The 26,765-nt window shown below is 40.6% G+C and overlaps 2 protein-coding genes across 5 annotated transcripts; both read left to right on the top strand.

The window, feature by feature from the left end:
* Positions 1-9,427: 9,427 nt before the first annotated feature.
* Positions 9,428-14,359, top strand: csad (cysteine sulfinic acid decarboxylase). Of its 2 annotated transcripts, none has more exons than XM_022741683.1 (14): positions 9,428-9,530; positions 9,619-9,764; positions 9,842-9,968; positions 10,057-10,147; positions 10,705-10,927; positions 11,072-11,151; positions 11,449-11,503; positions 11,644-11,760; positions 11,886-11,950; positions 12,104-12,185; positions 12,276-12,475; positions 13,072-13,123; positions 13,218-13,307; positions 13,472-14,359. In XM_022741683.1, exons 1-14 carry the CDS (start codon positions 9,506-9,508, stop codon positions 13,643-13,645), a joined length of 1,527 nt encoding a protein of 508 aa, XP_022597404.1. In that variant the 5' UTR covers positions 9,428-9,505; the 3' UTR covers positions 13,646-14,359. The 2 variants fall into 2 exon arrangements, with proteins under 2 accessions (XP_022597404.1, XP_022597403.1); XM_022741682.1 differs by having other exon boundaries at positions 9,616-9,764; positions 13,472-14,358.
* Positions 14,360-15,469: 1,110 nt separating this feature from the next.
* znf740 (zinc finger protein 740) lies at positions 15,470-22,923 on the top strand. Of its 3 annotated transcripts, none has more exons than XM_022741398.1 (7): positions 15,470-15,558; positions 18,375-18,525; positions 18,721-18,948; positions 19,496-19,630; positions 19,716-19,845; positions 20,277-20,395; positions 20,652-22,923. In XM_022741398.1, exons 2-7 carry the CDS (start codon positions 18,481-18,483, stop codon positions 20,799-20,801), a joined length of 807 nt encoding a protein of 268 aa, XP_022597119.1. In that variant the 5' UTR covers positions 15,470-15,558; positions 18,375-18,480; the 3' UTR covers positions 20,802-22,923. The 3 variants fall into 3 exon arrangements, with proteins under 3 accessions (XP_022597119.1, XP_022597121.1, XP_022597120.1); XM_022741399.1 differs by lacking the exon at positions 15,470-15,558 and adding an exon at positions 15,814-15,936; XM_022741400.1 differs by lacking the exon at positions 18,375-18,525.
* Positions 22,924-26,765: the final 3,842 nt, after the last annotated feature.

Raw genomic sequence — 26,765 nt, 5'->3', positions numbered from 1 at the left:
ACATGAAATTTACAAACAAAATAACTTCTTTGAACTTTTTCACTGAAGCCTCAAAAGTATTCAAATGAAAAGTGCACTGCACATGCATGTGTCTATGTGCAGAATGTGGAAATAATTAATCTTTAGATCTCTCTATGCAACCTCATATCATTAATCATAAGGAAGTATGCAGTTTGTAAGTTTAGCTACAAGCGTGCACACACACACACACACACACACACACACACAAAATAAAATTATTTTATGTTCGCACTTTTAAAGTAACCAGAGAGCATAAATAGATGACACAAAATAGGAGGCAGGCAGGTAGAAGTATATACTGAAAATATGATGACTGTGCAAATAAGTAAAGGCAGCAGACAGAACCTTTAAGTGCATTTGCAAACCTCTCACTACAAATCTATTTATAAAATGGTCAAAGATAAGTAGTAGTAATATGCCCTCATAACCAAACTACCATCAACTGCTCCTTCTTTGAAACCTTAGCGGGACACGTTCTCCAAATTATGGGCAAATGATGCTCATTATACAACTCATACTATGCAATACAGATTTAGTGTTTTTGTGATGTACTTAGCAGTGAGCCTGTTAGGAAGCCAAAGAGAAAGATCTTTAAGGAGGGGTTGTTGCACAATTCTTCACTAAAATATCTAATTAGGAACAGAACAATTAGCAGTGAGCAGTGATTCATGTCCACTTTATCCTGTCAGTGTAAACCAGTCCAGTGTCGTCATTAATGTGCATGTTGCTGTAAATCTGCGAGGACCCTAAATGCATTAGCAGATGTTCAGCCAGTATGACAGTGGGTGACGGTGGTTAAAGTGGTCAGGTGGGATGTCTTCAGAAAAGCATTAGAGTTTTAAAGTCAGACCTCACAAACTCCAGAGTCACTCCACCTTCTTACACAGAGGACATTGAGTTTAGGACAGTCCAGACCAAACCCCAAAGCCAGCCGAGCGTGGGCCCATTTTGCCGCTGGTGTTTCTTTTCGGGAGCTCAGGAAACCTGTCTCGACCTCTTTTGCCAGAGGGACCTTGTGTCATCTCATGTCCAAAAACAGAGACACTACTGGGTTGAGGGAGGTCTGAGCTTTATGGCTGAAATTATACAAGAGGCATGCTCATGGTTAAATGAAGAGCTGAGTGAGGGGAGCCAGCCGAAAGCGTTCGAGTGGTACTTTAGAATGATAAGAGCTCCCTCTAGAGGTCGGCCCACACTGCAGTGGACACGCATCAACTTGCTCCCCTCCTTTCGTTCACTGTGTCTCTGTTGTAATGATGCAGATTTCCCCTGGTCCAGGAATTTGGTTTGATGAATCCTGTAAACAGGGTCTCGACACAACACTGACAGACGGCTCAATTGAATTACAGCAGGCATGAAAAAACGCTGACATCAGCTGACACCTGCCTCTCCCCGGGTCCAGTGACTTCAACCATGATGATCTCATGCGATAAGAGCATCATTTTCTGCACTGACCCCTTTTTGCTCTTTTGAACTCCTCAACTCTGTCCTCCTCCTTTTTTTTTTTCAAAATCACCCTTTTGACCTCCGACTCAGAACACTCCCTTTGTCTCAGCCCAGCTTACCTCACACCCACCAAAACAAACACACACACACACACACACACACACACACATACACACACACCGTCTCTCTTTCTCCTGCACTCATCCATTTTCCCCAGCAGCTCCTCCTCCGTGGCTTTAATGCAGTCTGAGAATGTGTCTGCTCTGTCAGCCAGACTCACTGTCTTTTCCCTTCATTAGACTTAAAGGAAGGAAAATGTCTTTGTGTTTGCCATTTTTCAGTATCCACTCTGAGCAGAGGGAGCACACGCCCACACATGCACACATGCACGTCCACACACACACATAAATTATTTACACTTCTATCAGCGTTAATGGACCCGTCAATTGCTTTACGGGCTCAACCTATAAGTCCTTTGCAAACTGTCTTCTTCCCCTAATGAACAACAGCTTCATATATATTTGATCTGAGAGAATGTATATGACATGCTGAATGATAATAGATAGTCATCCTGCCGTTATACCATATTAAACCCTTCTTTGCTCTAAAAGTAAGGATTATAATATCTCAGACGGCATTACTTAGGAGTCCTGAGCTGAGCCATACTGAAATCTCTTTTTCTACTACTCTACTTTTTTCTACTTTGCTCTTATTCTTCTTTCATAATACCCAATCGAGCCTCTCTTTGCTGAAAACTGTAGCTTCCCACCTACAGTATGTGTTCACTCTACCGTGAATAGGTTCTTCCCTTTGCCCTCTCTTTCGCTCTCTTCCCAGTGTCTGTGTCTTCAGCGGCATCTCTGTCTTCTTCCCTCTCTCTGTTCAGCTGCCCTGCTCCCGTGCTCTTCCCTCCCTCACTCTGGTCTTTCATATATAATGCATGTTAAACAAACAGACATGACAGAGTCACTCAAATGTATGGCAGTCCCCTCGCTGCTGCTCCATCCACCCTGAGTAGGGAGGGTAGGGTGGGTCACGTCTCAAAGGCCCAGCTGAACTTCTGTCTTCTGCATCAAACACGAACCGTGCATTCTGCAAGGGGAAATCAATGTTTCTTCTATACCACAGTCTATTTATACAACTTCACTTTATCATATAAAATCATGCTAGTTCCGAGAGCTGAGCTTTTTTTTTTTTTTTTTTTTACTGAATTGTTTCAAATGTCGGCTCAATTCTAAATTTTAAGGAAATGTAACAAAGTAGAGGTGTCTGAAGCTATTTGTAAAGGCATGTTCAAAAGAGAAAAAGACACTTTCATCAATGCTTTTGCTTCAAAAGGAGTTCTGTTTATATTGTATACACATAAAAGTCCTTATTCATGTATTGTCAAAGTGCACAGAAAGCAATGTTTGATCCATACAAATGTAGACCCAACTCCATTTTGTTTCTTGTGGCTCAGCGTGCTAAAGACTGTCAGAAAGAGCAATTTCCTTTGTCTGTTACTTTACATGTAAATCTAATTTCTTTGTTAAGGCGTGGACGGGGTAAGCCGCTTCTTTGGCTCACTCTTGAATTGTATACATGCATAAATAAACACACACACACACACACCCTTGTCTGCAAAATCCCAATTTTCCAGGTGCAGAGGTCTGTAGAATGGAGCCAGAGCCACTCATAAGGAAACTGCATTATTCTCCATCAGCACTATGCAGCATCTGAGCTATTATACCATCCACCACTAGCATGCACATACAAATGGAGTTTACCACTTGACAGAGAGCGCGATGGGGCCTGAACAGCACAAGGGTATGAGTGGGATCGTGCTCGATCGCCGGCAAAGTAAGTTCATTTTCATTTTCCATACAGAATATGCTCCACTTGTGGTGCAGTGATATAATGCAAAATGACTAAGTGCACACTTCACAGGCACATTAGACAGCATTTGCAGTTGGAAGCTCCCAGAATGTCAACATGTTTGTAATGTCTTTAGATCAGTAGATCACTGCGTTTCAGCTTTGTGAAAGTCTTCAGGATGGATCTTCTTGAGATCAAATCTGAATATAATGCAAATTTATAGCATAATAAAGTCGTTAGACGTACATAAAGGTGGATGAATTGTGCATTCCTCTCTTACACAGCAGTCGCACCTGGGTAGTAAGAATAAATAAAAAGAATAAATGATGGTTCTCTCCACTCTTTCCACCCACTGTAGGCACAGAGAAAACTGGATTTATTCAGTCAGCTAATACACACAGTGACTCAGAGTGTATACTGTGTGTGGATGAAATGGGCTTGAGAGGCTTTTCCTCTCACACAAAGCAAATATCTGTCCAGGAATAAGATATTGATTTGTCATTTCCGTGAGCTGAAGCTGAGTAAACAGGCTAAGCAGACATGTGACTGGTGGTTGTTGATAATTGTTGTCCGGTAACAGTCGGAGGCATTTCCTCCGAAATGACACACTAAACGCAGCTGTGCTGTAAATCACTCACGTTGCCTTGCAGGTACCTTCCAGAGCTCAAACATCTGATCAACACAGTGAGTCTTTTCTGCACAAACAAAACAATCTAATATTTATTCCCATGTTTACAGCATTCTACTTCCCCAGTATGAACAACAACACATCTCTCCGGTGTCAACATGAATGTTTGAGCTGGTTGTTTAGAGGAAGCTCGCCCAGGGCGGAGAAGCCATTTAGATTGCAATTTAACAATGTAAATGAATAACAATGACAGTGATGCACTCGCCTAAAAAACACTAACAACAGGTAGCATTGCAAATATGGATCACTGTTGTCTTTGAAGCGTCTTTTCTTCATTTGTTTATTTGGCATAAACCAAGATTCCATTATTACAAAGAAAATGAGACTCATTTATTGCATGGATTGTGCTGCCTCAATATGCCACAGAAGTGAACAGGAAATGCTTCAAGTAGGCTTTTTTGTGCCATTTCTGCACAGCTAACTGCACAAAATGAAAGTAATGAAATTCCAGTAACACAATACAAAACTTCACACATTCATGATAAATATAGTACATGTACAGGATAGCTACTGATACAGACATACTGTACAACATCCCAGCCACATCAAACCTTCAGTCCTCTCTCTCTGTCGAAAGCTCTGCAGATATGTCCAGACATCCAGCGTTCGTTCTGTCTAAGAATGACATCTGATCATTCTGATCACATGGCTGATGTTCTCCATCAGGAAAGGAGTTCCTCTGTGCAGGAGAGGAATGGAGAGTCCCACCATCCTGGGATGGGCTGCAAACCACTCTGTGATGTAAAGGGAACAAAGCCTCACCTGTCTCCCAAAAGAGGACAGTACTCAGTGACAGCATTTGCACACTGAGGCGCAGTGGTTTCATCATAATCAAAACAGGCATTCATTGTCCCAATAAGGAGTTCATGAATTCTTTTTTAATTAGATTTTTAGATGTAGCAGAATGAAGCAAATGTCGGTCTGCTTTACTGTGACTTTTTTTTTTAAGTCAATTTGAATGTAAATGTTTCTGCAGTATGTGCAAAATGGACAGTAAACAGTTCTGGTGGTTTGAGTTTGAGTGAGAAAACTGTTCATGAAATGTGAAAGATGTGTTCACTGGATGTGAGTTTGTGTCAAAGCAACGAAAAGTGATCCACAGTTTAGTCTACATTGACCTCTTGTTGTGCTGACTGTGTGAAGAGTAAGAAACAGATAAATCAGTGCTGAGAAATGTGTATTTGCTTTGTGTGTATGCTGTATCATAGTACTCTCCTCAGTTTCTATTATATACGCTTCATAATGGTATTGTATTATTACTGTACAATGTGTATAGTACATACATATACTACAAATTTTTTACTTTATTATGTTATTATGACAATTATGCTTTTTATTTATACCTATACCTAAATACTGTACTATACATTAGTCCTCTCATCATGGCTGCACTACTGGACAACTATATACATGTAGGCTATTATGTATAACATATTGTAAAAGTCCTCTTTCTTATTCCTTTAATCTCTTATTTTATGTTTCATTTACATCAAAACAGAACGCAGTTGTTTTAACTGATGAGTCTGTTGTCTGTGTTTTATAATCTTGGCATCTTAAATGTTTAAAATATTGTTTGTAAAGTCTTTTTTGACAGTGATCTGTTCATGAATTGTTTTTATCATGTTTTTTATGTACATTCAGGTCTCGCTTGAAATTGAGATCCCTATCTCAATGGGAGTTACCTGAATAAATAAAGGTTGAATAAAATTAAATAAATAAATCACTCAAGCAGCACTTTATGTGTTTTCTTACCTCTCAGCCAACCTGAATCCCCCCATCAATAAAGTCTCATCTCAGATCATCTCATCTTTATTTAGCCTATCAACATTGTGCTACATTAATAGTTCTTTCATTAAAGACTGCAATGTGTATTCAACCCCACCAGATGTCCCCAAATCCTCATTTGGCAGAGGCTGCAGTTAAATCATCCACCCACTGGATGGAAGCACACAGATAAAACACTGGTAGTGGCAAATATTTTCAATGCGTCCTTCTGTGGTCTGTCAAAAACAGACAAAGAAGAAAAGACAGCGGGAGCAGAGGAGCAGGAACAAGTCTGCTGTCTGTGATCCGAACCATGAAAACAGAGGAAATGTTTTCTGTTTGTCTGCACAAAGCTGTTTTTGTTTAATCCTATCTCTTCTCTGACTCCAGCCGTTACAATAAATGGTAAGAGCCTTATGAGAATACATTGTGTTTGCTACACGAAGCCGCGCTCAATGTGAGAAGAGTGAGTGTGTGAAGCGCATCTGGAGCTGGACGACAACAGATGTTTGAGAATAAAGAGCGCAGGAAAAACAGGAAGTCCAGAAATAAACATATTCTGCGTGGCACCGTGGTGGGACTGCTGAGTGTGGGCTGTAGATGTGTTTGTGTAACGACGCACACAGACACTGTTGTCACGTCTCGTAATGGAAAAGATGCTGGTTTAAAATAGCAAACACTGAAATGACGTGTTTCCTTTTACTTTGTCAGTATACAACATCTTAGCTCCTCTATGAACAAACCTACAGTCTGACACTGTTACTGATGAGCTGAGCCCCACTAAACATTGTCGATTCATTATTTCCCCAGGCGCCCAGAAACCAAACGGTGCTCTGGAACTGAAACTATCAAGTTGATTAGCCTGTTGATTGACAGAAAAATAGATTGGCAACAATTTTGACAGTTGAGTCATCATATGAGTCAAGTGTGAATATTTACAAGTTACTTCTCTAAAGTGACAAACAAAGCATGAACATGTTATCACGGTCTTCAGGGAATAACTGGACCTTTTTTCTGGTCTTTTCTGATATTGTCACCACTTCCCTGATGGATTAATACGGCCTTGATCAAGGTTTTCTCTGTGTTTATTACCTGACACACCGAAATAATTAAAGCAATCATTACAACAATATAAACTAAAAACAATTAAGGTGTTCCACCTACATGACCAGGGCTACGAGATGGAGGACACGTCATAGTTAATATTCTACTTCAGTGGTGCAAATTTATAACAAATGTGCAATTAATGTAATCATGTAGAACCTGTTTTGGGGCCCCCGGTGGTCTGGGCCTCCTGGACAATTTCCAGCTTTGCCTGGTAGGTAATAGCCTTGTTAGGTCTGCATATTTGGACTTAAACAGATAATAAGTTATTTATTCTACCACTGTACAAGCTTCATGACCAAAGCTACTTGTTGGAGCTTTCACAAGCAATCAGTAGACAACAACATAGTTACAACCTCCCACCTGCTGTAGTCAAACCTACTTTAAAACTGCCCCTGCATCAGGATATCTATTTATATACTTTGGCAGAGCAGCTGTTTATGGAGGTAATGTTTTAAACAACCTACGACATATCACCTAGAAATGACAACATACAGTCTACCAGTGGCTGCAAATAATTACCTTACTCTAATCTTACTGGTCATTAACAGCTGTCAGGAGGGAAACGTTACAATGGCCTTGGAGGTGTTGCCTCAAATAAATGCAAGGATATTATTGTATCTTATGGCTACAGACATGTTAGTTACAAAAAATACAGTATGTTTGTCTGTATGTCTAAATAGGAAATAACTGAGTCGTGTTCAATATTTAGTTTTGCAATTATTTCAGGTTGGATCTATGCTTGCATAAAGAGAAATCTACCATCACTGTGTTTTTTCTAAGGAGCTGGTTTAAGTGAAGTTCAGTCATGGCTGAGGAGCCAGCAGCAGAGATCCAGCTCCTCAGAAGCCAGAAGGCCAAGCTGATAGAAATTCTAAGCAGCGACGCTGACTTTGTGCTGCAGCATGCAGACTCTCGCTGTCTGCTGTCTCTTCACGGCTACCAGCAGGTGAAAGCTTGCCGTATTCCTAGTGAGAAGGTGACAGACCTTCTGGATCATATCATCCAGAGAGGGCCTGAAGCAGCACGGGGACTGCTGGAGCTACTGAAGGACGAGGCTCTACAAGAAACCTTCCCACTGCTTCATTTTATTAAGGATCTGCAAGTCAGCACGCTGTCCTCAGGTAGAAAAACATCTGCTCAGTATTTTCAGCAAACACATTATTAGACACTGTTAGATTTATATGTTGAATATAAATGTTTTCTATATATACACAACAAGAAACAAGGAGGAGAAGAAGAAGAGCGGCTGAATTACAAGAGACCATTCCAGCCAAACAGATCTGCAACAACAGTGAGTCACACTACACTCAAATGCTATTCCCCTTAACACATTGTAAGATCTTCACCTGCCTTATCTGCCTGTCTCATTTCACAGGCTCTCGCTTAGTGACGGAGAAGCAGTTAATGATGGTGGCTCGTGCCATTGGCAGATGCTGGCGGGAGATTGGCAGACTGGCTCTGGACATCCCGGCTGTGAAGCTGGAGCAGATTGAGGAGGACCACTCTATCCACGTGGAGCGAGTGTTCGCCATGCTGCGCTACTGGAGCATCTGCCGGAGGGAAAAAGCCACCGCAGCTGTCCTGCACTCCCTGCTCAGTCAGGGAGACTGGGCACTGCCGGCTGAAAGTATTGACCTTCTGTTGGAGACTGACTGAGGCCTTCACTGTCACTGAGACTGAAACCCTTTCAAAGGGAAATGTTTCTACCGGACATTAGTGTCTTTCTCGTCATAGAGATGTTCAATCCATATCAGGAAAGAACAACACTTGAAGACTATTTAATGGGACCAATCCAGAGTCATACATGTTTTTCAACATGTTCAAGGATGAGCGTCTACCTTTTTATGACAGTACAGCAAGAACCTTTTTTTTGTTTCCTGAAATTTCTTTGAAAGGGCTGTTTCTATTTTCTCTTTCTATTGTCTGAAGTAGGGATTTTTATTCTCCTTCCAAGGAAAGGAAGTTAGGAAAACAACTGAGCAGTGCTCATTTCATTTTAATGTGAATACACCAGGAGGAATATATTGTATTTCTATCTTATGTTTTGTTTAATGTTTTTCTCATCTCAACATTTAATAAAAGTTCAGTTTGGCTCTGAATGAACAGACTGAGTCAAAACAGTTGCGCTGACATGTTCCCTGTCCATCTACATATCTTACATCATGTAGTGTCACAACCTATGTGCGACAGTCTAAGGAGGGTAGACGGGCAGCGACACACACTGCCAGCACACACTGAATAATCTCATTATGTAACAGTTGTTGCCTCTTTCCTGAAAAAATATTGAAACTAAGGTTTTAAACTGGTTGCGAGATGAGAAACATTTTATGAAATGCACAGTAACTTGTTTCAGTGGTGATAAATTTGCATGTGAATTGATAAACCCAATTAACTTTTCTTTTTTTTGTGGCTGTTAGTCATAAATCATAAGTTACTGTCTCTCGATCTTTTCCCTCATTTCAGACGACATTAATTAACTTAGTCTGGGGCAAAGGTTGACTCCCTCTCGCTCCTACCACACTATACTTTTGCTTTGTAGCCATTTGCTGCAGTCTGCTCTGTCGGCACGGACTAATATAGAGTGATAAAGTCGTAGAGATTGACCAACTTTTTAAAACTGTGGATATGGCAAACATGTTCCGATTCTCATGTGAGTACAGTCTGCAATATATGTCTGTTTTTGTTTGCAACTCTTTGACTTTTGGAAGTGATTGTTCATGTGTTTGTTGTAACAGCAGCTGATAGGCAGACCAAGGAAGCAGCTAATCTCCATGACCTGAATGAACCTCTCACTGACCACTCAGAGGGCCAACTCTTCTTGAATGAAACCTTCAAAATCATTATGGAGGAGGTGCTCCGCAAGGGCACAGACGTCAAAGAGAAGGTCTCCTGTGAAGCTTGAAATCCCAGTTCTGTCAAATTACAGTGATTACAGTCATTGTCCATCTTCTCTTCCTGCAGGTTTGTGAGTGGAAGGAGCCGGAGGAGCTGACTCTGCTGCTGGATCTGGAGCTGAGGGCGACAGGGGAGCCACAGCACAAGCTCCTGCAGAGAGTAAAAGATGTCGCCAAGTACAGCATCAAGACCAGTAAGACTGCTGAGGCAGTTGAAAGAGTTGAATAGACTGACCTTTATTCACTCATGGTGAAACTTTTCTCTTTTCCTGCTCATTTCAGGTCACCCACGTTTTTTTAACCAGCAGTTTGCAGGAGTAGACTACCATTCCTTGGCTGGACGATTTCTCACTGAGTCGCTCAACACCAACCTGTAAGAATCAACAAAATATATTACACATAAAGAACAGAAGCACATAATTATACAGGGAGTGTCTGAATAAAATAAAATGCCAATAATGTAATAGATAATGTATTGTGACTGTTTTAGGCGGTGGTGGCTATTCAGATCTACTTGAGTAAAAGTAGCGATAACCAATGTAAAAGTAATTAAAATCCTGCATTCAAAGGTTTAATAAGTAAAAGCACTTTCACAGTGATATATTATATATAATATACTATTGATTATTATTGGTTTATAAACATGTGAAGAGCAGGTTAATGTTGGTGGTCAAGATGGAGGTAATATTTAGAATTCTTTCTGGGTTATTTAATCTATAACAGTCATTTTAGTAGATAATCATATGTTTTGTACATAAAATCTCACTCGAGCTGCTAAATAAATGGAGTAGAATAAAGTATAAAGTAGCAGAAAATGAAAATACTCAAGTCAATTATAGTTACTAAGTGTACCTAAATGCTTTCCACTGCTGTTGTGAGGAAGGTGTTTGGTCAGTGCTGTGGTCATTTTCATGTGTGTGTTACCTGCAGGTTCACCTATGAGGTGGCCCCTGTGTTTGTGCTGATGGAGACTGAGGTTCTGAGAGGGCTGCGTCAGCTGGTGGGCTGGACAGAAGGTGATGGTATTTTTTGCCCTGGGGGGTCTACCTCTAACATGTATGCCATGAACCTTGCACGCTACCGACTATTCCCGGACGTCAAAAGCCAGGGGCTGTGGGGTCTCCCACGACTAACCATCTTTACATCTCCAGAGGTCAGGAATGGCTGTCTCACACTGCACATCTGAGGGATTGAGGTCATAGACGGAGAATAAAGCTCTGTAAAAGGTTTTGATGCTGGAGCTCTCGTGTCTCTACATACATGTGATTTAAAGGAGCATTCCTCATGTTTTTCCCAGAGCCATTACTCCGTGAAGAAAGGGGCCGCATATCTGGGTATTGGGACGGACAACGTTATTTTGGTGAAAGTGGATGATGGGTAATGTATTTTTCATTGTAAAAACTTTCATGAGTTAATTATTTAAGTAATTTTTCCATTTGACTCCAGAAATGTGAGGATTTACATCTTTTCACGTTACATTTTGTGTCATTGTAATAACATAACAATGTAACATAACCTTGGGCTATGGGAATACGTTAGGATGGCATTCCACCATTTTATTTTGAACTATTGTTATCTATAAATTGATTGATAATGAAAATAATTATTGTTTGGTTCTCAGGGAACATGTGAATCACAGTGATACCTTGCTGATATCTCTTTTCTTTTCTGCAGAGGGCGTATGAGGCCAGATGACCTGGATGAAAAGATAAAACTGGCAAAATCTCAGGTGAGTAAGTGTCAGATATGACATGTTGTGGTTCACCAACCAACCGTTAAACATTTTGTTCCATGCATTTTGTTCGTCCCTCACACCAGACATCACAGAGTGCAAGGTAACCGTACTCACCTACAGTCTGTTTCGACCAGGGTTCAGTGCCATTCCTTGTAAGCTGCACATCAGGGACCACGGTTCAGGGTGCCTTTGACCCGCTGGACCGCATAGCTGATGTCTGTGAGAAACACGAGCTCTGGATGCACGTAGACGTGAGTCCTCCGGTGGAAGGAAAATCCATGACTGTTGACAAGCCTTAGTTTTGTGTTAGCTTGTGTTATATTCATTAAAAATTTAAGTACACGCAGAAGTGTGTCTGTTTTATCACTTGTTTCAGGCTGCCTGGGGAGGGAGTGTGCTCTTTTCCAAGCAACACAGACATCTGATGAAAGGGGTTGACAGGTATTTAATATACAGGCCAGGAAGATGCATTTTACAACATGAGGAAGGCTACAAAATATGGTCATATAGAGAGGATTGTTTATTGTTCCTTGTGTGTGTGTGTGTGTGTGTGCGTGCGCGTGCGTGCGTGCGTGTGCGTGTGTTTGTAACAAGAGCAAATTCAGTAGCCTGGAATCCACACAAGATGCTGGTGGCTGGCCTGCAGTGTTCTGCCTTGCTGCTAAAGGATACTACGGTTTGGCTTCACAGTTTGAAGCTACAGAATTACCACATCATGATGTCTTAATGGTTTTGTACTGACAGCCACTGATCTGCTTTTTCTCAGAACTTGTTGAAGCAGTGCCACAGCGCCAACGCCACCTACCTCTTCCAGCAAGACAAATTCTACGATGTCAATCTGGACGTCGGGGATAAGTCTGTGCAGTGCAGCCGCAAAGTGGACTGTCTGAAGTTGTGGTTGATGTGGAAAGCTGTTGGCTCTGATGGTTTGGAAGAGCGTGTAGACAAAGCTTTTATCCATGTAAGGTAATTAAAGCATGCAGCTGTAGCAAATTTAATTTAAAAAGAGATATGATGTTACATACAATACTCATAAAGGATCGGTCTCATTGGCTAAATAAACTCAGTATTCTTTTAATAGATTTTTTGCTTGCTGCCAACATAATCTTTAGGAGATGGGTATCATCCTTTGCTTAGTCCATCAAGAATATGTCCGAGATAGAGGGATGGTTTTTGAGATGATCGTTGCTTCATCCTTCCAGAAAGACTGGACGGAGAGACAAGTCCAGAAGACATGAGCATGACCAACAGTAATTTCACCATATTCCCTCCAGCAGGATAGCTGATGAAATGATCTCACTGCTGTTTTGCTATTTCACTTTCCTCATGTCTCATCAGTAAGTTGGCTGTGTAGATGAAGAAGGAATATTTGGGTTGATCTTGTACAGCAGGTTAAGATACGAGTATGTGACTCTTTGACATGTAACCCCCTCATTCAGCTGGTCTTCACTTACCACCACCAGTCTCCATTTTGTTGGACAAATAGCACAAATAACACCAACATCGTAAACTTTTTAAAATATAGTCGAAAACTAGCACAAAGTAAAAACTTGCTCCTGCAGGTATCTGGTGGAGCAGATGAAGAAAAGAGAAGGGTTCCATCTTTTGGGTGAGGTAAGTAAATATCTCAAGGCCACTGAGAAAGATGAGTTGTTTTTTTCTTTGCAAAAATTGTCTCATACGTGTCTGTATTTGTTTCCATGGGCAGCCAGAGTTTGTGAATGTATGCTTCTGGTATATACCGCCAAGTCTGAGGGGGAAGGAAGGGAAAGCAGATTACCAGGACAGGCTGGCAAAAGTACGTTTCTGTATTACATCAGTAGAACATAAAGACTGAAGACACTAAAGTGTTATATGCTGGTAGCCTCCATGTTTTTTTGTCTTAAAGATATTCACTGTGGCTTATTCATCAAGTTAACATTGTGTGTGTGTTTTCCTTCTTCTGCTTTTTTTAATTAAAAGGTTGCTCCAGTCATTAAGGAACGCATGATGAAACAAGGCACGATGATGGTCGGCTACCAACCTCTGGGGAACAGAGTCAACTTTTTCCGTGTGATTGTGTTCTCCCCCCTCGTTTCGCAGAGAGACTTGGACTTCTTTCTCAATGAAATTGAAAGACTGGGAAACGATTTGTGAACCAAAAATACAACTCAAGCGTCCATGAGGTTGCGCTTAAAACCTGCCATTGTAATGATAAGACACAAAGTGGCTGTACCGTTTCATAGATGTGATTTGCTCATTTCAGACAGCTGTCATGAAAGAGATAGTTGACTTTAAGTTTTTAAAAACCATAAGCCAAAATATGAATAATAAAAGAATAAAAAAGAGTGTCATAATTTATAAGTATCATAAATGTCTGTGGCCTTTATTTTAAAGACTGTTCTGAAATCAGTTTACCAGAGACTGTTTTTGAACCATTTTATAGGACAAGACAGGGAGTCATTTTCAGCAGTTTACATTAAAGGGGGACTGGCAACAATAATACCAAGTAGTCTGTTTTGTTGTACAATATTATGAAATATAAAAGTAAAGCTCCCCAGATGCTTTGAGCCTTCCCATCCTTTGCACTTGCACCTTGAGCTTTTATCCTCAGGGAGGCAGTATAGAGTAGGCAAGTGCATTCAGGATGCTGAGTGCAGATCTTTCTATGACTTTCACAAAAACCTTGCCCTTCTCTCGTTTCATTTTCTCATACTTTTCTTATTATATTTATGTATTTAGATAATGTTTTAACGTTAACCTAAGCTATATGTAATACATAGTGATTCTCAAGTATAACATTTGAAACATGAGTAGTTCACTACATTGTTGTGATCAGGTTTACTGAGGGAAATAAACCATCAGCAGCATCACAACACACAAAACTTAACATTATTTCTTGTATTTGCACCTGTCAGTCAGTCTGAGAGTGTTAGTAGTAGTAGTAGTAGTAGTAGTACGCAATCTGTCTTGTATATCTATGGTTTGTGCCTTTAGGTATATAAAAAATGTTTATGCTATTTCTATGTTGCAGCAGACCGTACTAGCACTTGCTGGCTGGAAATTGAATGACCATAATTTAGCAAATAAAACATTTTCTTTCATTATGCTATGCAACCACAGTAGAGCCTCACAGTTTTTTTTATTTTTATTTTATAAATCAATCATATGGAGTAAACAAGAAGTTATACTGACAAGCTTTTATTATCCTGCATTATCAGGACCCATGTGGGAAAATCAAATTCAGACAGACAGCAGATCAGTCTGTGCTTCAGTGAAAATGTTTTGTGGTGGCACAAACCTCATGAAGAAATAAATGATTATGGGCATCATAAGAATTAAGCTGCAAACTGATCACGTTATGAATGACCTATTTTACAGAAATATTACAGGGATATTACCAGGGGATTGCTATGTCTTTTTAATGTACTTTATGATCTGACAAAGTACACAGAGCATATGGGCACAACACAAATCTGTTTTATCTGCTTCTGACTGTCTGATCATGTCACCATGGTTATTGGTTAAGACAGATCCCTAAACAGGTCACAAATAGTAGAGTAGTTTAGCTCTTGAATTCATGCTAAAGTCACTAGATCCAGATATCCTGTGGTTGGTCCGTTTGCCTTCAGACCACAAATGAATCACACTAGAGTCTGATTGGAAGCAGACCAAGACCCTCTTTTCTCTTTTCAAATGAGTCTCTGTCTCCGGCAAAAACTCACAAGAATTTGTTTTATCCGGCCCAAACGGATTGGCTATGAAAACAATGGTAACAGATGTATTTAAAGGGAAGGGGGCACTGACGCGGCACAAGTACGGGGCCCGGATCTTTGTGCTACGCCACTACCTCTACAGACCTCCCACCTCCCCACAGCCTCCACCTCTTCCTCACTATCATGGCCGAAAATGTAGGTCACCGCGCTTCTACCACGTGACTGGGCGTCCGACCAATCACGACTCTCCCCGCGGAGCGCTTCCGGTGGCGTTTCCTGTCAGTGTTTGTAAACTGAGAAGAAATTGGAAGTGCGACAAGAAATAATAACCTACAAAACTCCCAAAATCGAAAGGTAAGCAGTCGGGTTTCCGACACGTTTCACTCGCGGCTCTTTAGGCGTTTTACTATGTGCTACCCGTGTGTTTCTAACGGCTGCAGCCGGCGAGGGAGGTGTTGTTTTGTGGTCGGCACTGAGCCCGCACGCCCTGCCAGGCTGTTGTTGTGTTGTCTGGGGCGGGGGGTGGGGGTGCAGTCATACAAGAGTTATACGAAAACCCAACTACTGGCCGGCTAGCTGGTTAGCCTTTTCTGTTTCGCTCAGCAGAGACTCTCGCCACACTGCATACTTCTACAGCTGTACTCCATATATATGACCATCAGCGTGCTCCACATACAGTCCCGTTTGACCAATATATCTCACCTGTGCAGGGATGGTCAATTTTCCAACAAGGTATCAGTCGTTAGCCAGCTCACTTGTGCTGACTGCTTCATTTTTAAAAACATGTTTGTTGTTTTATAATCATGTTTGCTTTGCAGGAGCGTAAAACCACGTGCTTACAAATGAGGATGACTCACAACCCAAGTCATTTTCATCTATAAGATACCTGAATTGATTGAAAGCAAACATTTCACCTTGAATTGATGAATGATCATTTTTTCTTCCTGCTAAAGGTTTCATGCATGGCCTGTAAAGGTATACAGTGCTGTGGAGACGTTTTAGCCACTAAAAGTGCAAAGTGCAGTAAACAGAAAAAGATGAGATCAATATTTTGTGTGATCACACTTTGACTTTAAAACAGCATCAGTCCTCCTATGCACACTGGTGCAGTTTTTGAAGGAACCTGGTAGGGGGGTTGTTTCAAGCATCTTGGAGAACTTGCCTCAGTTCTTCTGTGGATTCTGCCTCCTCATGTAATTTCAGACTGTGACTCCATGATGTTGAGGTGGTTCTTTATGACTCTGTCTGTATGTTGGGGCTCGTCATCTTGCTGCAGAATAAATGTTGGGCCGATCAGACGCCTCTCTGATGGTGCTGTGTGATGGATAAGAGTCTAAACATCTAAAGTACCTAACTTTTGCACATTACATGTGCTTTACATTTTCCTTTACAGCTTTCATGGTGATCATTTAACAGTTTACTCTTTACACTGCAATAATCTCTTCTTACAGTCAGTTAGGGGCATTGAACATGGGGGTAATGTGTTAATATGTCCTACTGCAAGGTAATTTATTATTTGTTTATAGGTTTTAGGACAAACTGCTGCCTGTCCCTTTTCGTCTTGCGCATGTGCTTAAAGCACACAGCATGTGAGGCACACAGAACACAGAGAAACCTGGTTATTCATATTCCTGTTTATATGATCACAAGTTTGTATCCAGGTACCTCAACAACAGCTAATGAACACAGATTGGTGTCTGGCTGTGTGAGCCATGTTTCACTTATTCTCCTGGATTTGGCTTCTCTATCTGATCATCAATGATTGGAAACAAATGCAACAACACGTTCATGATCCGCACTGCCAAATCAGACTTTCCCTTTGAGCAAGTTCATTGCCATTACACCATTTACCATTTTAAAAAAAATAAAATAAAAAAAATCTTTTTTACCATGTAACTTGAGTTGAGCATGCACCTGAAAACATGGCAGAGATAAGGCGTTAACATGTGCAACACATCAGCAGGATACTGTACTCCAAAAACCTGATCATAAACCAGGATACTCACATGTAAAGGCAGTCAATGATGAGCAGGACTTTTGTACAGGGGAGTTTTGTCTGAAAATGTACATTTTGATGGAATCTAAACACTGTTCTGATAATTAGTCACTTCTCTAAATGGATTATAATATACTTTATAACCCAAATAACTATTTCAGTAGGTAGTTAACTACCCAAGTATTCAGATATTTATTTTCACATTTTAATCCTAAAATCATTCCTGTATGCTGAATGTTGATCTGTCTGTAAACATACCCAGCAGAGAACATAAAGGCTCAGTGACTGGAGGTAATGCGACTATATTTACACTTCCTCTTTAGAATAGAATAGTAAATAATGAAAATAACACGTATAACTTTTTGTATTTTATGTAGTTAATTAGATATCTCTACACTATACCTATTAATCGTGAGGAAATAAGTTTGTGGTGTTCAGTCATTATCAGGCAGTGTTTTACAGTTGCAGGTGATAGAGAACAGATGTTCATTGCAGTTGCTACCACAGGCTGAAATCCAGTGCACTTTATGGTGACTGACTGGTTTCTGAACTTTCTGAAACACTGATGATTCATCAGTGGATTTGTGCTGTGAAACATGACTTTGGCATAAACCAACATGAGTTGCTATGACAATATGACTTGCTCAGACATATAGTCAGTTAAGCTTTTTTCTCAGTTCTACTAAGACAAACTTTAGCTTTCAATCAGTTTATAGAATATCACATGTTGCCTGTATTTCATTTAATCTCTTTCTTTCATTTTTTAAAGATGTCTAGAACAAAATAATTTAAGAGTATAAGAAAAACTCACAATACAAGTTTTAGAAAGTTGTCCTTTACACTTTTCATTATCACTTCATATATGAAGCATTTGTTTGAATTATGTATCATACCTGCACAGATGTATTTTCTATTTGAAGATTGTTTTGATTTTTCCATTAGATTTCCCTTTTTTTTTTTTTCTTCTACCTGACTATTGTGTTTTCTCTCACCCCTGGTGACATGTGGTGTGCACCAAACCATTGGGGCTTTATTGCCTGATAATCTACAGATATTAATGCTGGACCTAAATTTCTTGTCATACCGATTTGTTCAATCTAAATAGACTGGTCTGGTTTTCCAGCTCCTGATTCCAGACTGTAAAAATATTATGTTGTCATGCCTCTACTTTCAGGCTTTGGCCCCTGATGATTTGGGTGAGTGTGGTCTCTTCTGTCACCCCTCATCCTGAGTGAAGCCCCCTCTGTTCCCCTAAACACACACGCATTCAAACCACGGCGATGACACACCATTCCAACAACTCTGTTCGAGACCATATGAAATGGGTCAGTGGAAGTCTTCATCTCCAGAATCACCATCATGGTTTTAGTGTGTCCCGATGCCAGTACATTTCTCTGTTAGTCCCATTTCTCAAACCACCCCCACCCCCACCCCACCCCACCCTCCTCCTTGACTCCTTGTCTCTGTGAGGAGTCCTATTGCCCCCTCTTTCTGCTCTGACATGTTGTTTGTGTTGCCAGGCTGGGTTGCTGGGCTGTGAGGCGGTGCTGTCCAGCATGGCCCTGATGCAAGCCAACAGCATCCCAGGCCAGAAGAAGATGATGTCACCCTTGGGTCAGGGGCACAGGGCCAGTCCTGAGAGCCAGCAAACCCACTCGCAGCACAACCACCATGGACACCAGGTTCATCATGGACAACCACACAACAGCCACATGGGCCATCCTTCAGCCGGGAGCTGTCCACCCCTGGTGAGAGAGATGCCGACCGCAGCTCCATGATTACCACAGGACCTTGTTTGTTTATGTTGCATGGAGACAAAACTGTACAGGGTTACTCAGAGAGACTGCTAAATCTGTGATGTCTAAACTTTGCTTTCATCAACAAAATTTAAGTTGTTAATACACAGATGTTATGCAGACCAAGTAAACAAAACCTAAAACTTCAGGTAGCTCTAATTTTGTCATTGGACATTCATTTTTGCAATGGAGATATATGATGTGACTATATGCGATTATTTAATTCCCGTATTTAGCATTTCGAAGCACATTTATAAACTTTAATGCAGTTGTAAGCAGACAAGAGGACATTCTAAGTTTATTAATGCATTGTGATTGTCGACAACCGTAACTTCTATGAAGACTTATGACAGTATTATTATTGTGTGTGTGTGTGTATGTTACTGCTTGTTTGCAAGCTAGCCTGTATTAGCATTTCCTGCTTAATAGCTGTCACGGTGGCAAACTGTGGTGCAGTGCATCTTACCTGCTAATACTGATCTTTTCCTTCCTCCAAAAGCTAATCCGAAAAGACGGTGATTATCACTCATCAAGACTGATGGATGGAAAGGACATGCAGGCAAACCAGAATATGCAACCCAAGAAAAAGCACAAAAAGTCAGGGTCATCCAACAAAGTTAAAGAAAAAGTGGAGGTAAGGATTGTTTCAAAGCTACACTTTATAAAGACCCATTCTTGATGTTTAGTTCAGATTTAACAAATGTTGTCATGGTTGGTAGCATATACTTCCACCAGTCGATATGGATGACGACAGTTCCTTGAAGGTCCAGAAGAACTTCATCTGTGACCACTGCTATGGAGCTTTCCGGAGTAGCTACCACCTCAAGCGACATATACTTACACATACAGGTGAGAACTCACAGCTCACTTATTCACTTCAGTGTGGCCTTTCTCCAGTATTGGAAAACACTTATTTATACCTCAGTGAGCCTACACATCCTTCTAAGACTCCATCTGCGTGGATTAAACTACAAAAAAAAAAAAAAAAACAGACCACCTTCAGTGACTTTAAGTACAAAATTGAATGTTTTACATTTGTTTTAATACTTTGTATGTATTTATACCGTTTGTTGTTTACTGTGTTAGTCCATATCATGTAGCCTAATTGTGTAGCTTTTGTGGATGGGACTCTCAAAAGTTTTAACAAAGGATTTTATGTACAAATCAATTTAATAACATTGAAAGGATCTTTGAGCAAGCAAGTGATTATTGTATCCAGTGAAATATGCTTTTAAGTCTTGATAAATACTGATAAATTATCCATGTGTGATTGTTCACAGGGGAAAAGCCGTTTGCTTGTGATGCGTGTGATATGCGGTTCATTCAGCGTTACCACCTGGACAGACACAAGAGGGTGCACAGTGGAGAGAAGCCGTACCAGTGTGATCGCTGCCATCAGGTCAGTCATTCATTCTTTCATTATATCCACGTTTTTGTATGTTTCATCTTTTTTTAAGCAGACACTGGTGTGAGTTTTAATTCATCTTAAATAAACTCAAGTTGCACATTTTGTGACTTTTATTCTAGCCCTACATCTGTAGGGTTCCTGCATTTTAGCCAGAATCTTCCAGCTATAAACAAATCCAGCTGTTTTAGCAGTGTCAGCACTGTTTTGTCGCTCTGACTGAAACATGTCTTCCTCTGTCTGGCTTCAGAACTTCTCGCGGACAGACCGGCTGCTGAGGCACCGTCGTCTGTGCACAGTTGGGATGAGCAAAGAGGAAAACCAGTACTCACAGGATGCATCTGCCCATCCAGCTTCCTGGAGCCCCCTACAGCCTTCTAACAACCGTCTGACTGTCTGACCCCCCGCCCCCCAGGACCCCACAGAGATCCTACAGACAACAGCAGTCTGCAGCTCAGTAATGTCGAACATTGGAGCTCAACAGTACTGTAACCTGAAAACAGCCTAGCTTAAACACAACCAAACTTTAGTTTGCTCTCACCAGCTCATTCATAGAGCTTGATAGTAGGTTTTTGTACTTTTTTTAACTACTATTACATTCATGATACATGCAAACGGAGGAAGACAAATTCTCAATCTTGGACAACAGATCATGGTATTCTGGCAATAATTTCACGAAAAACTCCTTTTATCTGAAAGGTTGCAGGTATTTTTTGGTATCACTGCCAAGAGATTACAAGTATTTTTGGCTGCATGGACTGTCTGCTGTGAGCCGCAGAGCTGCCCGTTACTTCATGTGGACAGTTCACATAAGGACACAAACACAGAACCGTGTAGCTTTTTAGTTTCCTTCTCATTTTATTTTCCTTAGGTTACTAATCATGGACCAGCTTCTGCTGATAAGTGAAACAGCACAGCAGACTTGTGGTCCGTGCTGCCTCGAGGAAGTAATTACCCACCTATCCAATACTGTGTTGTGTGCTAAACACAACAACTACAGTATACAACACTAAAGACAGGTTGAATAACACTGACGGTTAACTAGATTCTCCTGAAATGTCAAATAATCTTGGTGTTAGTTAAGTTGTGTTGCGACTGTTGGCACACATGTTCACTACTGTTCCTTGTTTTAAAGGGGTGATGTCCTGACTGTTAATAGGTTACACTGTTGAAAGGCTGTAGAAGGCTGACAGGTTTTGTAGGAATAGCCGAGATTTTGAACAAATTTAGTGAGCTTTTTTGTAATGTTTAGCTGGATGTAGGAACCACTTACTTGTGGCAAAAATGAGTTGCTTCCTAAAGTGCTTCTGTAATAACACCCTCGAGATAAATTCAGTGCGTTTACCGTCTCCGTCTCTGTTCCTAGAAACCACTGTCAGTCTTACTTCTTTCCACTCAGTGTTAGATTCCTCTGACTTTGAAAGACTTTCAAAAGTATTTTTATAAGTGAGGCTGGGTCAGCATATTATCTGTAATGCTGAGATCTACCTAAAAGTTTCTGACAGTGCATTACCCTGTGAAATCTCATCAGAACTGATTTTTATGAGGCTGTTTCCACAGAGGTGGATCAAAAGTCCAGCCCTAGACCTAAAATCATTTTCACTGCTGGTACTGGGAAAATTTTCTTGGTGCTAACCAGTTTTAGTTCAGTGCTCGTGAAAATGGCCCAGATCAGTTCAAACAGTTTAAAGTATAATTTTGCTCATCCATTAGATTTTGAGAGCTGACCTCTGTCTTGACCTGACTGAATGTGATCTGAATACAGTGCCATGTCATTTCATCTCCAGTTTGACCTTGAGCATCTTCAGTGAAGATGATAATTGTACTTTGTGGACAGGGCAATACAAGGTCCATGTGATGTTTTCTATGATGATAACTTACATTATATTACTGTATGTTCAGGCCTCTGTAGAATCTAATCAGTTTGTAAACACTGGACTGGAGATGGTAGCTCAATTGTAAAAGGAAGACGGGAGTTTTAACATTTGTTATCTGTTTAGATTAAAACATGTTTTATAGTAGACTGGTAGTTCTGTTGCTGTCAGACTTTTAGATCAAGTGAAAGGAGTTTGGGGCCCATCACTGACTTGTCTCCTGTTTATGAAGTTAATATATATATTGAAATTGTAGTAGGGGTAGAAGATAGTACGTATGGGACCTACACTCCAAAAGCAAATCAAAGTATTTACAAAGTTATAATCATTAGTCTGATGATTTCTTATGAAAACTGAAAAGGCCATGAGTTATTGTTCAACTTGCTATTAGGAGTAAAGTAAGAGCTGACACTCTTTCCCTTTTTAGTATAGCAGCCATGATTAGTCAGCATATTTTTTTTATTTTTCTTTTGCATGTATTTGTTGGAGGAACTTGTATACATTTTCTTTGTTTTGGTAAAGAGATTTTTTTCAATGTTAGCCCCAATGTTTTTGTCATTTCAGGGGTGTGAAGTAAAGACTCAGTCAATCATACTGTAGTGAATGGAGATTTATGGCCCCAAGTCTCAATAAAGCTGTTACAGTTTTTAAACAAGTGCGAGTTGTTCACATCAGATTTCCACCTTTCACTTCATAAGACCTAAATTCAGAGGGAATCGCAGATTACTCTGGGGATTTTGCAACATGATATACCCATGTATTACTGTGACTCGTTTCAGTCCTTCTGTTGCCCACCACTGAACCTTAATCAGCATAAAATTGTACATATTGTACATCATATTATCTGTCTTCAGTCAGCACATCTCTTATAGAAAATGACTAGAAAACTGCAGAACATTTCAGAAATATGCAATGCACCAATCATGTCAGCAGGTGGCATCCATGAACAATTGAGGGTCAGTTTTCTTCATAGCATAGTGATGAAGATATGGAAAAAGTACTTTTCCAAGATGTGTAGTAATTCAAGATTATCGCACAATCATCTTGGGGAAAAATACCAGCAATTTATTAACAAGAATGAGATAAAAGCAGATACTCAAAACTTTGATGAGTGTTAGTGACTCTGCTGTTTTTGATAATGAAAGTAAAAACTAATGTTACTCCACTCATAAATGAATCTTGTAACAGGTGTGTAACATAAATTATCTATGAGATAAATATCATAAAGGGATCCAGCTTCTATCTCCACTTGTGGTTGGGTTGAATACAAAGTTTTAGTCAGAAGTCTCATGCTGCAATCAGACGGACACAAACATCACATTACACAATAACCACAAAATTATATCAAATCTGCTCGTACCAGAGTCTTTTTTTCTGACCACTGTTCAACAAAACCAGACTTATTCAATTTACAATAGTATGAAGCTGAGGAAAATTCACATTTGATAAACTGTGACCAGCAAACATTTGTTTTTTATGCCTCTGCACCAGCGACAGGACTGGAGGCATTAGGTTTCCAGATTTTCAGATTGTCCGTCCTGAACGTGATATCTCAGCAACGCCTCGAGGGAATTTCTTCAAATTTTGCACAAACATTTACTTCAACTCAAGGATGAACTGATTAGATTTTGGTGGTCAAAGGTCAAGGTCACTGTGACATCACAAAACATGTCTTTGGCCTCTTGAATGCGATATCTCACGACCGCCTTGAGGGAATTTTCTCAAGATTTTTCTATTCCAATTTTATTAATAAGAGAATTAAAACAATTAATTGGTGATGACAATTGTCAGTGATGAATTCTCTTTTTATCACCATCAGTCAATCAGCTAGCACAACTACAGATAGCAATGGTTTTGTTACTTTAGTAGGGTTATACAGAGGCTCGTCGGCACCACAAGAGGGAGGTGTATGCTAAGGCACTGCCTGTTTACACCCTTCCTTGAGACAGTAAGAAACAGATGGTACTTGCACTGTGTAAAGCCAAGTGTTCTGTAGTTTTCAGGAGCCTTTTATAGTAATCGTTAAAGCCGAGACAGCAGATGATCAATACACCTTAACCACAAAGCAATCACTGATATCATGCCCTGGACTTGGTTGAAAATTTATGACCCAGATATGATGTTGCATTCCACTACTTGGGGACGTGCAAAGAAATGTAAAAATTCAGGTCAAAGTAGTCCAGGTCAATACAGTCACATTTTATGAGATTGCAGATCAAATTTGATCTCAGAACTTGCTAAAACATCTGTAGTGGAGTAATGTAAAACACACAACAGCCAGGCAGGCCTGCACGAAGATGATTTGTTTAAAATGTTGCTGTTATTGTCAAAGTAGGCAATAAAACAGACATAACTGTGTGTGTGGTAATAGTTAATATCCGCATTCTTCAAGCAGGAGGAAAGAATTTCTTCAAGTACACTGCCCCGTCATCCTGCCTGCGAGGGTATTGCCACATCAGTTGTACGTTTGGAGGTACAGATCATACCCTTTAGCACCTTCCTCTTTGCTATTGACCAGTTCTTTAATTAAAGCATTAGGATAGGCAGGATGAGATCAGCCTGAAGGCTGCTGGGAGTGTGCGTTTCCTCCCATGGGAGACATCCCCTCCCTCTGCAGCCTGATTTACAGCACCCACAGGCCCATGGCACTTAACAATGGACCTCCTTAAGTGAGGTAGATGGGGAGGAGATCAGAGAGGGGGAGATAACACTCCATCTTCATACACAAAGTGCTGAAATCATCTAGGTTCGAAATCATCTCTGTGAGACAGACTGATCATGGAGTCGGTCCAGAGGTAAAGTGTAGGAGTGCTGCCTTGTGCTCAGTCTGGCTCACTCTATCATGGAGGAGAGCACTCTTGAGACTGATAGCCAACTCTCTACATGCTCACCTCTCCTGTCAGAGGGATGAAAAGAATAGGTCCTCCAAACAGAAATTTCCCCAAGAACCAGTAAATCTCAGCTGACTGTGCGTACTGTGGCTCTGTCAACATATGGGTGGTTCAGAGGTTTACAAAAACAAGTGCTTCAGCAGCAGAAACATTTTGTCTCCTACAAATGTTTGGATGCCCCCTGATCAAATACATCACAGGCTTACGGCAAATGATTGAAACCCTCCCAACAATAGCTCCTGCTATCTCCCTCTCCCCGAGGTGTGGGAGAGCCTTTTCATCTCAGGCTTTGATTAATAAAGGAATCACTGGTTGGTTGAAAGCAGCGATCTGTACCCCCACCCCTCACCCCCACCCGAACATCCATCATGCCTGTGACAGCCCACCTCTCTGTGTTAATTAGCGGTGATATTTAAGCTGTCTGAGGTGTTCCATGGCCATCAGCGTGGTGGTGCTGCTCATCATTAAAATTTCAATTCATCTGTCCGGGTTACTCCCATTTTCCTGGACACCCAAGTTAACATGATCTCAAACATTCACTCAGACACGGTGTTCGCTGTAAGAGGTGATCAAGAGACAACAGTACATGAGAACCACGGCGGCTGTTTTTTCCTCTAAACGAGAAACAGAAATGTGAAAATCAGCCAGAGAGGAAATCTGAAATTAAAAGACTTAACTGTGAACGTGACCCTGTTAATGCACTACTTGGATACATACATTTTAATGTTAACCCAGCCGTGGCAGCGTGAGTGTAAAAACATCAATTTGACTTATCACACTTGCTCAATAATTATTTGATATTACATGAAAGAATTTTCCATAAATTTAAAATTCTTGTCAAACAATGAGCAGAGAAAGTGTGAAAGCATTACTTATTAATGATTACCAAATATTGTAATATTCTCTAATACTGGGGGCTATTATTCAGAAATAAATTATGTATGTAACTGAATCCTGAAGTCTACGGTATAACCAAAAGGCATCATGTACCAATATGAGAACTTTAGCAGTGCAAAAGTGAAGAATAGCAAGGTAAGTGAAGGGCATCTCAGCAAACGGCAGCCATTTTACACCAGTGTGAGATGGACAAAATGGCCTCCAAAATGTACACAAAGTCGGAGTACACAGTGTCCAAAGGGTGCCAGGGTATTACTGTTGCCCTTACCAAAATCTGGTAAAGGTATGGAAGTTACAGAGGAGATGTCTGCCAGCCACCTGCCTCACGTAGTGTCTCTGATGGGGAACGTTGTGTCATATCTGTCCCATATTCAGATATCTGCCACTACTTTTCCAATTAGTGTAACTCAACAAGATTAATTAGCCTGTGCATATCATTCCCAGTACTCAAAATATAACACTGAGGAGAAGAGATGCGAAAGCCATCACCCACTGACTGGTAACAAGGGAAAAGTTCAGCCCACATGCACGTTTTTTGATGTATTCAAATCATGAATATTCATGCATGAAAATGAACCTGCAGTGAAATTTACAAACTGAATTTTTAAAATTACCTTTGGCTTAATGAAGCGAAGTCCAAAAGATCTGAGAGAGGAAGAGACCAATTGGATTGGAGGTTTGAAGCTTGGTCCAAACTGTTTG

Source organism: Seriola dumerili, unplaced genomic scaffold (assembly GCF_002260705.1).
Source record: "Seriola dumerili isolate Sdu_G_001 unplaced genomic scaffold, Sdu_1.0 BDQW01000056.1, whole genome shotgun sequence".
Taxonomy (NCBI): Eukaryota; Metazoa; Chordata; class Actinopteri; order Carangiformes; family Carangidae; genus Seriola; species Seriola dumerili.
Note: the sequence above shows the minus strand (reverse complement) of the source record. Positions and strands in the feature narration are given on the sequence as shown.